General features: G+C 45.1%; 2 protein-coding genes across 5 annotated transcripts; one reads left to right on the forward strand and one right to left on the reverse strand.

Moving 5' to 3' along the window:
• Nucleotides 1–4: 4 nt before the first annotated feature.
• LOC123994612 (ADP-ribosylation factor-like protein 1) lies at nt 5–5,412 on the reverse strand. 2 transcript variants are annotated; one of them, XM_046297420.1, is made up of 6 exons: nt 5,285–5,412; nt 2,871–3,008; nt 2,575–2,656; nt 2,237–2,348; nt 1,870–2,048; nt 5–682 (listed from the first exon to the last, which is right to left on the reverse strand). In XM_046297420.1, the coding sequence occupies exons 1-6, from the start codon at nt 5,286–5,288 to the stop codon at nt 652–654; spliced, it is 546 nt and encodes a 181-aa protein (XP_046153376.1). In that variant the 5' UTR covers nt 5,289–5,412; the 3' UTR covers nt 5–651. The 2 variants fall into 2 exon arrangements, with proteins under 2 accessions (XP_046153376.1, XP_046153377.1); XM_046297421.1 differs by lacking the exon at nt 5,285–5,412 and adding an exon at nt 3,083–3,247.
• Nucleotides 4,791–14,529, forward strand: LOC123994609 (DENN domain-containing protein 11-like). Of its 3 annotated transcripts, XM_046297412.1 has the most exons (11): nt 4,794–4,834; nt 5,717–5,820; nt 5,924–6,348; nt 7,131–7,230; nt 7,662–7,820; nt 10,873–11,029; nt 11,166–11,304; nt 11,536–11,667; nt 11,904–12,054; nt 12,168–12,236; nt 12,450–14,529. In XM_046297412.1, the coding sequence occupies exons 3-11, from the start codon at nt 5,958–5,960 to the stop codon at nt 12,643–12,645; spliced, it is 1,494 nt and encodes a 497-aa protein (XP_046153368.1). In that variant the 5' UTR covers nt 4,794–4,834; nt 5,717–5,820; nt 5,924–5,957; the 3' UTR covers nt 12,646–14,529. The 3 variants fall into 3 exon arrangements, with proteins under 3 accessions (XP_046153369.1, XP_046153368.1, XP_046153367.1); XM_046297413.1 differs by lacking the exon at nt 5,717–5,820 and having other exon boundaries at nt 4,791–4,834; XM_046297411.1 differs by lacking the exon at nt 4,794–4,834 and having other exon boundaries at nt 5,017–5,820.
• The last annotated feature ends 794 nt before the right edge of the window (nt 14,530–15,323 follow it).

Consider the following 15,323-nt stretch of genomic DNA (forward strand, 5'->3'; position numbering starts at 1 on the left):
AAACTAACAACCTCAAACTTTATTTACACACCCAACAGAAGATTAAGAAATGAAAACAAATAAAAACAAATTCAGTATGAGTAATACAATAAAAAACAGCACCAGCTGCAGTAACGTTGCTCAGGTCCTCTTCCTTGAAGGGGCCGGTCAGTTCTTTGCCCCTGAGCCAACCCCTCTTGTGTTTACAGATCAGAAGGAACTGGAAGGGTTCACCAAAAATGGCAGAAGATACTATATAATCTATGTGTGCCGTACACCCAATTGGAGGTCTAATGTGGAGCCATCACCACATTACTTGGTCCTCTTCAGATCTGCAAACACCACGGGGATAAGTGTTTTGGGACAAGGTAATATACTATATTGCAGCCTCTCTATCCCAGGCTGGAAGGCATGGAGGGGCTAGGCGTGGTGAAGGCTTCAGGGATAGGGTGGGGCTGTGTTCAGCAGGGCACAACGTTTTGGCACCTTCATATAGAAATGTATTGTGTAGAACCTGTGACATGTAGAGTAAGGATTCTCGTCAGCTCTATTCACGACAGAACGTGCCCCTGGAAGGACTGCAGTCACTGGTCCTCCTGAGCGGTCCAATCAGGAAGTATTTTATACAGGAGTTCAGGAGTATTTACAGAGAACAAGAGGTGTGGGCTGTCTTTACTGCCTGCTCTTCAGGGCTTCCACCAGCCTATGGAGAGATAGAGAGAGCAAACATTGAGTAATAATAAATCGACATGATTCCTCATCACTAAGCTAAGGACCCTGGGACTTAACACCTCCCTCTGCAACTGGATCCTGGACTTCCTGACGGGCCGCCCCCAGGTGGTAAGGGTAGGTAACAACACATTCGCCATGCTGATCCTCAACACTAGGGCCCCTCCTGTACTCCCTGTTCACTCATGACTGCATGGCCAGGCACAACTCCAACACCATTAAGTTTGCTGATGACACAACAGTGGTAGACCTGATCACTGACAAGACAGCCTATAGGAGGTCAGAGACCTGACCATGTGATGCAAGGACAACAACCTCTCCCTCAACCTGATCAAGATAAAGGAGAGGATTGTGAACTACAGGAAAAGGAGGACTGAGCATGCCCCCATTCTCATCGACGGGGCTTTAGTGGAGCAGGTTGAGAGCTTCAAGTTACTTGGTGTCCGCATCACCAACAAACTAACATGGTCCAAGCACACCAAGACAGTCATGAAGAGGGCAGGACAAATCCTGTTCCCCCTCAGGAGACTGAAAAGATTTGGCATGGGTCTTCAGATCCTCAAAAGGTTTTTACAGCTGCACCATCACCTGGTATGGCAACTGCTCGGCCTCCGACCGCAAGACACTACAGAGAGTAGTGTGTACGGCCCAGTACATCACTGGGGCCAAGCTTCCTGCCATGCAGGACTTACATACCAGGCGGTGTCAGAGGAAGGCCCTAAAAATTGTCAAAGACTCCAGCCACCCTAATCATAGACTGTTCCTCTGCTGTCGCACGGCAAGCGGTACCAGAGCATCAAGTCTAGGTCCAAGAGGCTTCTAAACAGCTTCTACCCCCACGAGGACAGGACAAATCAAATTTATTTATATAGCCCTTCGTACATCAGCTGATATCTCAAAGTGCTGTACAGAAACCCAGCCTAAAACCCCAAACAGCAAGCAATGTCTTCTACATGTGATAAAATAACCTCTGCTCTACCTCTTAATATGCTATGTGGTTATTATTTCACCCACAGTGAGTGGGATTCTGGTTAACCAACTGGAGATGACAGCGTGTTCTAGACCAGGAGAACTCAAATCGCTGATGTTAAATCCGAGTGTAGTAAATCGCTGTTGAAAAGAGTGTCTGCTACATGGCTATAATGTCAAGCAAACCCTCACCACTCCATGGCCTCGTCCAGGCCCGTGCCCTTGGTGGCGGAGGTCTTGAAGATCTGCCACTTCCTGTCTTTGAGGGCGGGGAGGCCCAGGGAGTTGGCCACCTCAGCCGGGGTCATGGACTGTTCCATGTCCTGCTTGTTAGCAAACACCACCAGGATGGCTTTCTTCAACTCCTCTTCCTGAAGAGACAAACACACACAAAGTGAGAGAGAGAGAGTCATATGGAGAAAATACATTGAGCATTACTATTTGCCCAAAGTTGCTCTCCAGAGCACCTCAACCAACGGTCAGTATACCTGCCTCATACACAAATTGACACCGGCACTCTTATCAATGCAATGAATGTAGGCCTAGCCACACGACCTACCTCCAGCATGGTGACAAGCTCAGACTTAGAGATGCCCATCCTGTCTCGGTCACTGCTGTCCACCACGTAGATGACAGCATCTGTGTTGGAGTAATAACAACGCCAGTATGGCCTGGGAGAGAGATACAAGTGTTTGAAGGAGAGAGACGAAGGTTAGAGGGAGAATGAAGGGCAGAAGCAAGTAGGCCAAACCCTCTAAATTGTAAAGAGGTATGGCACAATAATGAATGGAAAGTTGCGCTGTCTTGAGGAAGCGTCTGTCTACCTTTCACATTGAACAATGTCTATGTGTGTATACATAAACAGGAAACGCTTGTTGTGATATTCATAGAAATTACCTGATACTCGTCTGTCCACCAAGATCCCACACCTGGAACTTCAGGTTCTTGTACGTCACCGTCTCCACGTTGAAGCCGATCGCTGTACGACACAATGGCAGAGATTAAAAACCTTGAGCACAAATGGCAAAGAAAGGAATGCACTTTAACCACCCCTCTATTTATGAGACTCATTCAACTCATTTTGGAGCACACTAACGGATTTTCCATGTATGCGCCTGGAACTAGGCAACAGATCTTGTGTGAACAGTCTTTCAAAGTAGGAAGAAATTAGAAGGGAAAAAAAAGTGAATTACTTGGAATGGTGGTGACCACCTCTCCGACCTGCAGGCGGTATAGGATGGTAGTTTTACCAGCTCCGTCCAACCCCAGGATCAGGATCCTCATCTCTTTGGTACCAAACAGGCCAGAGAAGAGACTGGAAAACCACCCACCTAGAGCATATGGACATGAGATGAGTTACACAGACAATCCGTGCTAGTATAGCCCATTCATAGACGTTAACTACCTTTAGCGCCAATTGATGAAGGTATCTTCTTCCAGGCTGACTTTTGTTAAGAGCCTCGACGCTTGCTATAAGTGTCGACAGACAAGCAACGCATGTGGTACGGTTTTGGGAAGTCACGCATCTTTCATATCGGCGAGAAATCACTTTCAAAACACACAAAAAAAAAGGTTAAATTACTACACACCTTTATGGCCGTGTGGGAACACTAAACCTATATCGCCACATTACAGCGCTTGTTTACGGAAGGCAGGTAATTACACAGGTGGTCTCAGTCTATCTAGCGCTCCGAACACCTGATTGTAACTGGGGTGGAAGTGTAGTACGTCAACTCGGTAAGTGTATCTTTATTTGAAAGGTTAGTTCTCGCTGATAAGAAAGGGCCATATGTTTAGAAAACCGTTTAGGAAGGAATAATTGATGATGTTTCTAACACTGTCAGAATTGTAGATCACACGGCTACCGCTACAGACCAAAATGGGGTCCCTGCCCTGCTCATCTGCGTGAACGTGCTTTCGGCATGAGGACTGCAGATGTGGCCAGGGCAATGAATTGCAATGTCCGTACTGTGAGACTCCCAAGACAGTGCTACAGGTAGACGGGACAGACAGCTGATCGTCCTCGCAGTGGCAGACCACGTGTAACAACACCTGCACAGGATCGATACATCCGAACATCACACCTGCGGGACAGGTACAGGATGGCAACAACAACTGCCCGAGTTACGCCAGGGACACACAATCCCTCCATCAGTGCTCAGACTGTCCGCAATAGGCCGAGAGAGGCTGTACTGAGGGCTTGTAGGCCTGTTGTAAGGCAGGTCATACCAGATATCACCGGCAACAATGTCGCCTATGGGCACAAACCCACCGTCGCTGGACCAGGCAAAAAGTGCTCTTCACTGACGAGTCTCAGTTTTGTCTCACCAGGGGTGACGGTCGGATTTGTGTTTATCGTTGAAGGAATGAGCGTTACTCTGGAGCGGGATCGATTTGAATGTGGAGGGTGCGTCACGGTCTGGGGCGGTGTGTCACAGCATCATCAGACTGAGCTTGTTGTCATTGAAGGAAATCTCAGCTCTGTGCGTTACAGGGAAGACATCCTCCCCCCTCATGTGGTACCCTTCCTGCAGGCTCATCCTGACATGATCCTCCAGCATGACAATGCCACCAGCCATACTGCTCGTTCTGTGTATGATTTCCTGCAAGACAGGAATGTCAGTGTTCTGCCAAGGCCAGCGAAGAGCCCGGATCACAGTCCCATTGAGCACATCTGGGACCTGTTGGACCGGAGGGTGAGGACTTCCCCCAGAAATGTCAGGGAACTTGCAGGTTCCTTGGTGGAAGAGTGGGGTAACATCTCACAGCATGAATTGGCAAATCTGGTGCAATCCATGAGGAGGAGATGCACTGCAGTACTTAATGCAGCTGGTGGCCACACCAGATACGGACTTACTTTTGATTTTGACCCCCCCCCCCCCCCCTTTGTTCAGGGACACATTATTCCATTTCAGTTAGTTACATGTCTGTGGAACTTGTTCAGTTTATGTCTGTTGTTGAATGTTATGTTCATACAAATATTTACACGTTAAGTTTGCTGAAAATAAACGCAGTTGACAGTGAGATGACGTTTCTTTTTTTGCTGAGTTTATATTGGCTAGCTAGTGTCTTGCTGGCTATATCCTGTTCTGTCTGTGCCATAAAGGTCCAGACCTATTGATAGACGTGAAGTCAGCATACAGGGAGGCTACACAAGGTTACTATGATATACATACGTGTCACATTCCTGCATTTTAACTTTAAAAAGCTAGCTGAATACATAACTAGCGATAGATAACCAGTGATTAACCTTTGTCAACTAATCAGGTTGAGATTTAACGCTAAATTAGCTGGGCTACAAGTACTCAGCGTGTTGGCACATCGAGTTAACAGTACAGCTAGCTAGCGACTGTCAGTATTTACGAATCACGACCAGTTAGTGATTAAAATTGACTCAGACTCAAGGGGATTTGATAGTTTGATCAACTTAATAACCGTAGCTGTCCGTGAGACGACAATAATTATTGCGTTTGTTTGTTTGCTACCTATTTATGTTACTTAGCAATTGACCAAATTGCATGGTTAGTAGCGGGAGCTGGCAGAATAGCTCGCGCATTCCCAGTATCGTTTTCAAAAGAGATTAAAAATATATATTTTAAAAACGTACCCATTCTGAAGACACTAAACCCTTGATCAACAGTGTTGTAGATCTCGACACCGCACCGCTTCCCTAGTTGATGGAAATCAGTGACGTGTCGCAGAAACACGTCATTAATGGAAAAACCGGTTTCATTGTCAGTACATTCAACAACGGACATGTATTTTGAAATGTTAAATAGTTCAAACAAAATTGCATGAAACTATAAATATTATTTGTTTTATAGCAAATTGTCCCCTTAGTATTTAGTTGCAAGTTCTGATAAAAAAATACTATATTGAATGTGTGTTGAGCTGTACAATGAGCTGTATTCAAGATGACAACGTTTCAAAACGTTTTGTCTTGTAGAAAGACCTCCAAATAGCACGTATAATACTGTGGATTCTTGAACGCACGCCAAAAGAACGAAATAATAATTTATGTGCACTTTTTATACCTAAGTGGATGTGCATCTTTAGATGGCCCTATGCAAAAGGAGCAGGCTATCATACACAAAGTAGACGGCTTGTGTTTCAACGGAATCAATCAATTTAACATTTGCAATTGTGAGTATGGATTTATTTCAACCAACGCGTAGCTAATGCATTACGAATGGCCTCCGCTCCGTGTCTGTACACGATTCTGTTCTCCTGCATCCCTTCGTCACAGAGTCAAGCCGGGGGTCGCTGACAGCTGAGCCGCAATGGTGGAGAAGTCCGACCGGGCACCGCTACTGGACTTTGAGGAGGTTCCTCCCGCAGAGAAACCTGTTCCCACACCAGAACAGGAGAAGGACGTCAAGGGACCGAGCCCTGCCAACAATCGGGCGTTGGGATGCACTGCGCCGGGGATAGGGTGGAGCACCAGTCCGGGGGGTCCTGGGTCTTTCACATCAGCAGTCTCTAGCATAGACACATCCCTCTCATCCAGGAGCACGGCCCCCACCCCTGCGGAATGGGATGCTCAGTGTCTTGACAAGGATGACCATACCCCGGCCCCAGGACAAGGAGAGGTGCCGCACAATATCATGGTGAAATGGGAGGAAAAGGATCCGATCGTGGCCGTGTTTGTGGTGACATTTGATACAAGATCAGGTGAGTCGAGTCGAGGACCTCGGATCTTTTTTCGTGCTGTGCTGCTGCCTAGAGGAATGGTCACACCTGCATGGTCACACTCGAATATCAATTTGTAACATCTATAGGCCTATAGCATCCATGCATGTAATCATTATTTTTATTGTTCATTATAGGCCTACTGGTTATTGTTTGCAGAAATTGCATCAGAGAGCTTGGGATGGATTCATTTGAACTAGGCCAGAGAATTGATGACCCCAACCATGGGATGCAATGGTCACAATGTGGTATTCGCCTACGCCTTGAGGATGCTCTTGAACACAAAGACCTCTATATTCTTACTCAGGAATCCCAAAGTCACAGGGGATGTGTGAATTCTCTATGACCACACCCTAAAGGCATCCCCTGTCATTCACCTCGGAATATCGGAGAGAGAGATAAGCCATACTAGACTAGATATACACATCTATTGATAATGTCTGACCACCGGCTTTACAACCAATGAGTTGTTATGTACGTATTCTTGAGACTGTCTGGGACTATACATTCTTAATGAGTGAGTAGGAGAGAGAGGGAATCAGCCTGTGGATTTCACTGCAGATTGAATGACTTTAATCAACGAGGGCATTGACTTCATTTGGTAATGACGGCTTATACCAAATAGTTTGAGGCCTATGGTTGGTTGGTTGATCTACATGCAGATTTGCACAGATTTCCACCCCATTTTAGGACAGTTGTTGTGGTAACCATAGCTACAGTATTGCCTAATTTCACTCCCCTTTATGTGTGTGTTTACTGTTTAGGTAACATGTTAGAGTGGTGTCTGCCAGGGGACATGAACCTGGAGGGAGTAGAGTTCAAGGCTATGGCCAGCGGCTCCCACAGAGTCTCCAGCGACTTCATGCAAGTACACCCGGCCGCATCTCAATCATATTAACTGGATTCCTTTGTTTTGAACCTATCCCGAGTGCATCTCAATAGTATAAAGTGGCATCCTTTCGCTGTATGGATGCACCTCAGTAGTCTAATAGGCTGCCTGTCCTCGTCTCCTTCATTTAAACTCATTTGAAATCACAGGAACAGCCATGACAATAGGGAATGCTACCGGTGTCCTGTTCTCCTCTGCCGTGTTCTTTCATAGCAAAGCTGATGAAGGAAAGCACACAAGGGAAGGCGAGGAGGAGCTTTTAGATTAAACATTTAGATGCACCCCCTGTGCCTCCTTGGCAGGACAGCAAAACGTTATATCTGATGGTCAGCAGAAACAACAGCCAAATGTCAGGGCAGTATGTTCCCTTGGCTTGACTCATGCTCCTCCCTCTGGCCCCCCACAGATACTTCCGTAAGGGCGGGTACTTTGGCCTGGCGTGCTTTGCCAACATGGTGGTGGAGAGTGTGGTGGAGAGGGGGGCAAGAATGAAGTCTGTGGGTATCCTGTCAACCTCTTACACCCTGCTGTACCGATACATGAGCTTCCTGGAACACCAAGTCAGGTAGAACCCGTTTAAGTTATGTTATCTGTTGATAATATCCATCCTCTCTGTTTTTTGCTCTGTCTTTGTGTCGCTCTTTCTCTTTTTTTGGTCGCTGTTTTTTCACACACGCTCTTTCCCCGTCACTCTCTCTATTTCTATCACTGGATCTCTCTTTCTTATACTCTATCTTTCACCCACCCTCTACCGTCTCTCCCCCTCTCCCAATCTTTCTCTGGATCTCTCTTTCTCTGTTTCTTGTGCTCTATATCCCCCATGCTCTCTTTCACTCTCTCTCACTCTCTGTATCCTCTCTCATGTCAGTCTCTCTTTCTTTCTCCCCAAGTCACAGTCGTCTCCCTGGGTATTTATAATTATCTCATGCATTAAACATGGTGTGTGAGAGTCAAGGGGTGACAGATATCCTGCTCAACAAGACAGGCTCAGTCTGAAAGTGGCACCCTATTCCCTATATAGTGCACTACATTTGACCAGAGTCAAAAGTTGTGCTGGCAACCTCTGGTCAAAAGTAGTGTACTAATAGGGAATAGGGTGCCAATTTCAGACTCTGTCTATTTTGTACACAAACATACTGTAGAGTAAAAAACAGCACTTTCTCTTTTTCTCTCTTCCTCGCGCTTCCTCTTTTTAGGCTCCCATGAGAGTAAATGTGATCCCTGTTGATCTGTTCTATTGCATAGTTATCACATGTTATGGTTAAACATTTACATTTTTGTAGCTGCTTACAGAAGTATATGAGTTCCCTTAAAGCCTATATAAACCCCATTGTTGGGATCCAATAAGGCGGTATACCTTATTATAATATATAATAAATCATCTTAAATCTGCAATATGTAACTTTTGGGGCGACCTGACCGAGGATTGATTTTAGGAAACCCTGGTTTACATGGTACAATGATTCTCTACACTATACTTGCTCGTTTTGTCACATAAACTGAAATTAGGCTAACTATTAGAATTGTATCAACCAGGAAATGGTAGAGTGATTTCTGCGTAGTGCATCTTTAATATTATAGAAGGATGTATAATAAAAAGCAACATTTTAATTTGCAGTATGTAAACTTAACATGATGAACAGGAATGACATTTACTCGCACTAATAAACCAAGCCTCCGGAAAATACCCATGTTTGGGTAATCCCAATTTGTTGGGCTATACATGTAACCCAATTGGCTGGGTCAAAATAACCCAACATATGTTCTGTCCATTATTTAACCAGCTCGGGGTTACTAAATAACCGAAATTGGGTTGTTTCTAGCCCATCAATCAATCAAATTGATTTATAAAGCCCTTCTTACATCACCTGATATCTCAAAGTGCTGTACAGAAACCCAGCCTAAAACCCCAAACAGCAAGCAATGCAGATGTAGAAGCTAGGAAGATACCTAGAGAGGAACCCGGCTATGAGGGGTGGAGATTATAACAGAACATGTTCAAATGTTCATAGATGACCAGCAGGGTCAAATAATACAAATCACAGTGGATGTCGAGGGTGCAGCAAGTCAGCACCTCAGGAGTAAATGTCAGTTGGCTTTTCATAGCCGATCATTAAGAGTATCTCTACCACTCCTGCTGTCAGGAGGTCAGGGCTAGCCATAGGGAGAGAGAGAGAGAGAGAGAGAGAGAGAGAGAGAGAGAGAGAGAGAGAGAGAGAGAGGAGAGAGAGAGAGAGAGAGAGAGAGAGAGAGAGAGAGAGAGAGAGAGAGAGAGAGAGAGAGAGAGAGAGAGAGAGAGAGAGAGAGAGAGAGAGAGAGAGAGAGAGAGAGAGAGAGAGAGAGAGAGAGAGAGAGAGAGAGAGAGAGAGAGAGAGAGAGAGAGAGAGAGAGAGAGAGAGAGAGGGGGGACTGCAGCATAAATACTGGATAGAAAGGAGGGGGCTAAACAGGCAGGATATAACCCCACCCACTTTGCCAAAGTGCAGCCCCCACACCACTAGAGGGATATCTTCAACCACCAACTTACCATCCTGAGACAAGCCACAAAGATCTCCGTCATGGCAGGGGAACCGGCCAGGCAGAGACTGCAAGGGCGGTTCATTGCTCCAGTACCTTTCTGTTCACCTTCACACTCCTGGGCCAGACTACACTCAATCGTAGGACCTACTGAAGAGATGAGTCTTCAATAAAGACTTAAAAGTTGAGACTGAGTCTGCGTCTCTCACATGGGTAGGCAGACCTTTCCATAAAAATTTTGCTCTATAGGAGAAAGCCCTGCCTCCAGCTGTTTGTTTAGAAATTCTAGGGACAGTTAGGAGGCTTGCGTCTTGTGAGCGTAGCGTACGTGTAGGTATGTACGGCAGGACCAAATCGGAAAGATAGGTAGGAGCAAGCCCATGTAATGCTTTGTAGGTTAGCAGTAAAACCATGAAATCAGCCCTTGCCTTAACAGGAAGCCAAGCCCATCACTTTTTAGTGTGAGTAGCATGCTCATCTGTTGTTTCAAGGACACTACTGTTGCATTGATAGGCCAGGATGGATCCTGACATGTGGTCTACTCTGCATGCATAACTCACATTTTCAGTTGTCAATGTTATACACACAGATTGAAATTTAGATGTCAACCCTTAGTAGAGTTGAAGAGAGAATGCTGAATGCTGAGAACCCTACTCCCAATCCTAATTTATCATTAGGGGGGATGGGAACAACTGTTCCTGTATCAGTGTTTAGGAGCAACTTCTACCTACGCTGTTATTATAGCGTGACAAGGAGAGACCCCATTACAGTAATCTACCTCCAGACTCCTAAACAGACCCATTCCCTGACAGATACACAATGGCTTTACATTAGATAGCTATAAATTAGCCCAAATCTTACGTTACCACTGGTTCGGTTAATCTTTGGTTAAAATGGACCATATTTTGGAATGAACCCTTCAGAGGTGATATTAGAACCCCCTGATGTGAATCTCTATCCCAGTCTCGTTCTTTCGTTCTGCCTGTCTTTTCCTGTCCATCTCAGGCCCTTGCTCGAATATAAGGACCTGCATGCATTCTGCTTACATTGCCTCTATGACTTTCAATTTGTGTGTGTGTGTGTGTGTGTGTCTGATCCAGGCTCCAGTTGAAAACTCCTGGCCAGTACTCTCCCCTGGAGGCGTTCTTTGAGGATAAGAGATCAGTGCTGCCCCCCGATGGGAAGAGTGTGGTTACTGCATGTCCTGGCAGTGCCTGGGGATCAGCAATCAACCACTGCATGCACCCTGAGATGAAGGTGAGAGGTTGTGGTTTACTATTACGGGAATATGAAATGGTTTTTCAGGTGGTAGGGTTCTGTGTGTGTGTCATTGTGCTGCTAGTATTGATGGTGGTGATGATGATGACGACAGTGGCTCTCCTCCTCCCTCCAGATCACCCACCCAGCTGGCTGCATGTCTCAGTTCATCCAGTTCTTTGGGGAGCAGATCATGGTCCTGTGGAAGTTAGCTCTGCTGAGGAGACGTATCCTCATCTTCTCTCCTCCACCTGTAGGGGTGGTCTGTTATAGAGGTGAGGGGGAGCACTAAAGCATGCACGCGCACAGACACACTGACACGGATGCAAGCACAGACAAAGACACGGATGCAAGCACAGACAAAGACACAGACATACACAGTAATTTCTCAGTTGCGTTTGTGTTCTTTTGAGCATGAAGAAAACAATGCTACTCACCTATGTACTTTTAAACATACACTTTTATATACATATTCATTAACTTTCTCTATTTTCTGTCCTCCCTAGTGTACTGCTGCTGTTGCCTGGCCAACGTGTCCATCCCGGGGGTGGGCGTGACCGTGCCAGAGTTCCGCCCCTTCTTCTATGTCAACGTGGCAGACATCGATACCCTGGATACGGAACTGTCCTACGTAGCGTGTGAGTGTCTGGAGTCAGGGAATAGGGCATTTTCATAGTCTTAAACTTCCCCTTTAATTCATCTACACTGATCTGAAAACTGAAGATGGGTGAAAGCAATATGGAGGATGCATTGTAGGGTTTTGTTATCACTTCTACAACCAGTCTATTTCTTTCACATCTATGAGAGACTGAGCGGAATACACTTGAGACTTTTTACGCTCATTACAATAAACCCGAGGGGCTTGTGTGTGTAGGCACCACAGAGAAGATCTTTGAGGAGAAGCGGGACCTGTACGACGTCTATGTGGATAACCAGAATGTGAGGACGACCAGAGAGAGTCTGAAGCCTTTACTGCGGCTCAACACTGCAGACCGAGAGAAGTACCGCAGACTCACTGAACAGAGGTACATTACAGTCTGCAAAACAACCCGAGGGGGAGAATGTTGTTAATGTTATCTTCTTGTAGTCGATACAGAGGATATAAGTGATGATAATAATGACAGCATTGTGTTTCCAGGCAGATGCTGTTATATTCTCAGGAGGAGAATGGAGACTGTGTGTCCAGTGAAGAGGACCACTTCATTCTGTGAGTGTATTACACCAGGACCCAGTCTACAACTGGCGTTATAAAGAACCCTTCAAATTTGAATTATTATTATTTATTTTTTTACATTTAATTAAGCTGTTTATTATTTATTTATTTACATATAAACTAAATACAAATGTCCATGAAAACATTGTAGAAAAATATTTTTTATGTATTTCTTATTTTTAAAGTGACTTTTCCTTACCGTTGTAGGTTTTTCCTGGAGCAGAATAACCGTATCTTCCAGATGCTCAGTGAGGTGGCAGGGAGCCCTGAGCCCATCCTAACCCAGGAGAGTGTGAGGGCCATGGGGCTAGACCCTCACGGAGACAGGCTCTTCCTGCTCCACCTGCTGGAGACATACGGCTATGACAGCCTCCTGGTCACCGATCACCCTTGCTGCAGCTGAGGCCTGGGTGGCACACTGACTGACATACAGGGTCCTACACACTCAGACACACAGACTCAATACAGACAGTCTGGAGTCTGGACTATGAGAGGTCAGAATACTTTGGCAAGGTTGAGACCAGAGCCTGTATTCATAAAGCGTCTCAGTAGTGCTGATCTCAGATCTGTTTAGCCTTTTAGAGCTCATTGAATAAGACTTACATGGACAGGGGGGATCTGATCCTGATCCTAGATCAGCATTCCTGCTCAGATGCTTTATGAATATGGGAGACCCTCAGGCCAAAAAAAGCAAATGACTGGAGAGAGCCACTGAACAAGAAAAGACTAATTGAATTTGGTTCTTGGCACTGTCCTATGACATTCATGGATGCTTAGTCTGGACTGTTAACCATCACCTTCCTGCCTGTCAATAAAATGTACAGTACAGAGGAATGTCATTCACGTCTATCCCCAACCCTCTTTTTCTGGAGGAGTGGAGCCAACCACAAACATCCTGGAACTCTGGAGATTCTGTGCCTATGAGCAGGAACTTACCAAGGAAGTCATGCTTAGGTTTCCTTATGTTTTCAAATGGGGAGTCAAATCTAAAGTCTGTGGTCATGTCCTCAAACCGAGGGAGGATTTGTCACTTCTCTTAATAGGACGTCTATGTTTTTTGAGAGAAGAAATCGGCAAGCTTTTTGTCTGTAAATAGAAAGGGATCTGTAGAATGTGTTTAATTATAAAATGATCCCATTAAGTCACTGCTAAGCCCAGAACCTCTGTGGTCAGCATTGTATAGAAATGGCCATCAACACCATCCATAATCATTTGGTTTCTGGTGAAAGAGGGGTCTGGACTCACCAGCACACTTTCTTATGATGTCCAACATAGAAATGTAACAACTTTATACGACTTTAAAAATGTACCTTTAAATCACCGCTGTTTGACCAAGAGGTTTTGGGCTCAAATCTAAATGTATGCTTTTGTGTGTTTCCGCAGTTCTCTATGTCAAATACACAAAGAGTGAAAAATGTGAATGAGCTGCTGGCTCAATGGTTAAATCCCATCCTTGACACCAAGAGGTTGTAAGTTCAAACCTAATTTCCTATACTATCGTGTACGTTTCAGCAACTCGATGTCAAACACATACCTGTATGGTATAAAATGTAATGAAGGTGGTGGTGCAATGGTTCAATTACTGCCTTGAGACCAAGAGGTTCTAGCTTCAAACCTCGTCTACTTAGCTTTTGTGTACATTTCCGCGACTTTAGTTGTCAAACATACAAAGAAAGAAGTGTAAATGTGATGGTGGTGTAGTGGTTCTATCTCTACCTCAACGCTTAGAGGCTGTGGGTTCAGAACAACATTTTTCTGCTTTTGTGTGTGTTTCCGCAACTCTCGATGTCAAACATACGAAGGGAATGGTAAAAACTACTGTCTCCATTTCTGTTGAGGTTGAAATTGTTTGGGGTTTGCGCCTCTGCAATTGTGACTGTCAGAAATACAAAGAAAAGCATATCTACAGTAATGGACCAGTGGGGGCTGGTGAGGGGAGGACGGCTCATAATAATGGATGTATTGAAGTGAAGGGAATGGTATTAAACATATGGAAACTATGTGTTTGATACCATTCCACTGATTCCGCTCCAGCCATTACCACAAGCCCGTCCTCCCCAATTAAGGTTCCACCAACCTCCTGTGATGGAGACACTTTACGTCAATGTTGGTAAACTGTGAATGACTGAGGGTGGCAGGTAGCCTAGCGGTAACCGAATGGTCGCTGGTTTGAAGCCCAATATCGAATAAGTTAAAAATCTGTCAATGCCCTTGAGCAAGGCATCGCTCTGAATAAGAGTGTCTGCTAAATTACAAAAAAAACATTTAAATAAAAATGTAAACAAAATAATTGCCTGGCTTTTTTTTTTGTAATGATGCTCTTTATTGATTCATCCGAACTGTTCACATCAGAAATCATTACACAATTGACGGTGCTCCCTTCACATAGGGAAGAGCAGGAAGCCACTGAAGGTGTAGTTATTAGAATTATCAAAGAGCCTCCTGCCTGAGGGGAGACGCATGTAGATCACATCCCCCTCGTCCAGCTCTAGAGTCAATGCATCAGACCTGTACTGAAGATCTCCATGGGTGCCATATTAGTTATTTAACAGAACTCTCTTGTCATTGTGGTAAAGATATACACACATGAATGCGATGTGAGGTAATCCATGGCAGTGAATCTGATGTAGTAGACTCCTCTCACTGGTGCTGTGAAGATACCTGCATCAGAGGAGGGAGGGATCAGCCCTGTTAATACCTGGTTCTAACATGCAGTCTTCGTCCTGACGTTGTCCACATTCTGATTGTGCCCACATTCTAAATGACGCAGTGTGATGTGATCAGATCTTAAAAGTGTAAAAAGACAAGATGAGGGCGCATGTTAACAGCAGGTATAAACGCCTTCTCGGGTTACAAACAAGCGCAGCACCTCTGACTGGAAAACAATACTCCTTTTCTGTATCGGTTATACCTGTGTTCTCTCTCTTCAGCTCCTCCCTCCCTTTCACTGACACTCCGCCTGGCTTGCAAAGCTGTGATTACAGGAAAGGACACATTAGTAAACTTAACATTTGTTAAACCTACCTTAAGTATAATTTAATTTGTTTTGTTTTTTTAACAAAGTTTGATTTCCTGTGTTGC

Source organism: Oncorhynchus gorbuscha, linkage group LG14 (assembly GCF_021184085.1).
Source record: "Oncorhynchus gorbuscha isolate QuinsamMale2020 ecotype Even-year linkage group LG14, OgorEven_v1.0, whole genome shotgun sequence".
Classification (NCBI taxonomy): domain Eukaryota; kingdom Metazoa; phylum Chordata; class Actinopteri; order Salmoniformes; family Salmonidae; genus Oncorhynchus; species Oncorhynchus gorbuscha.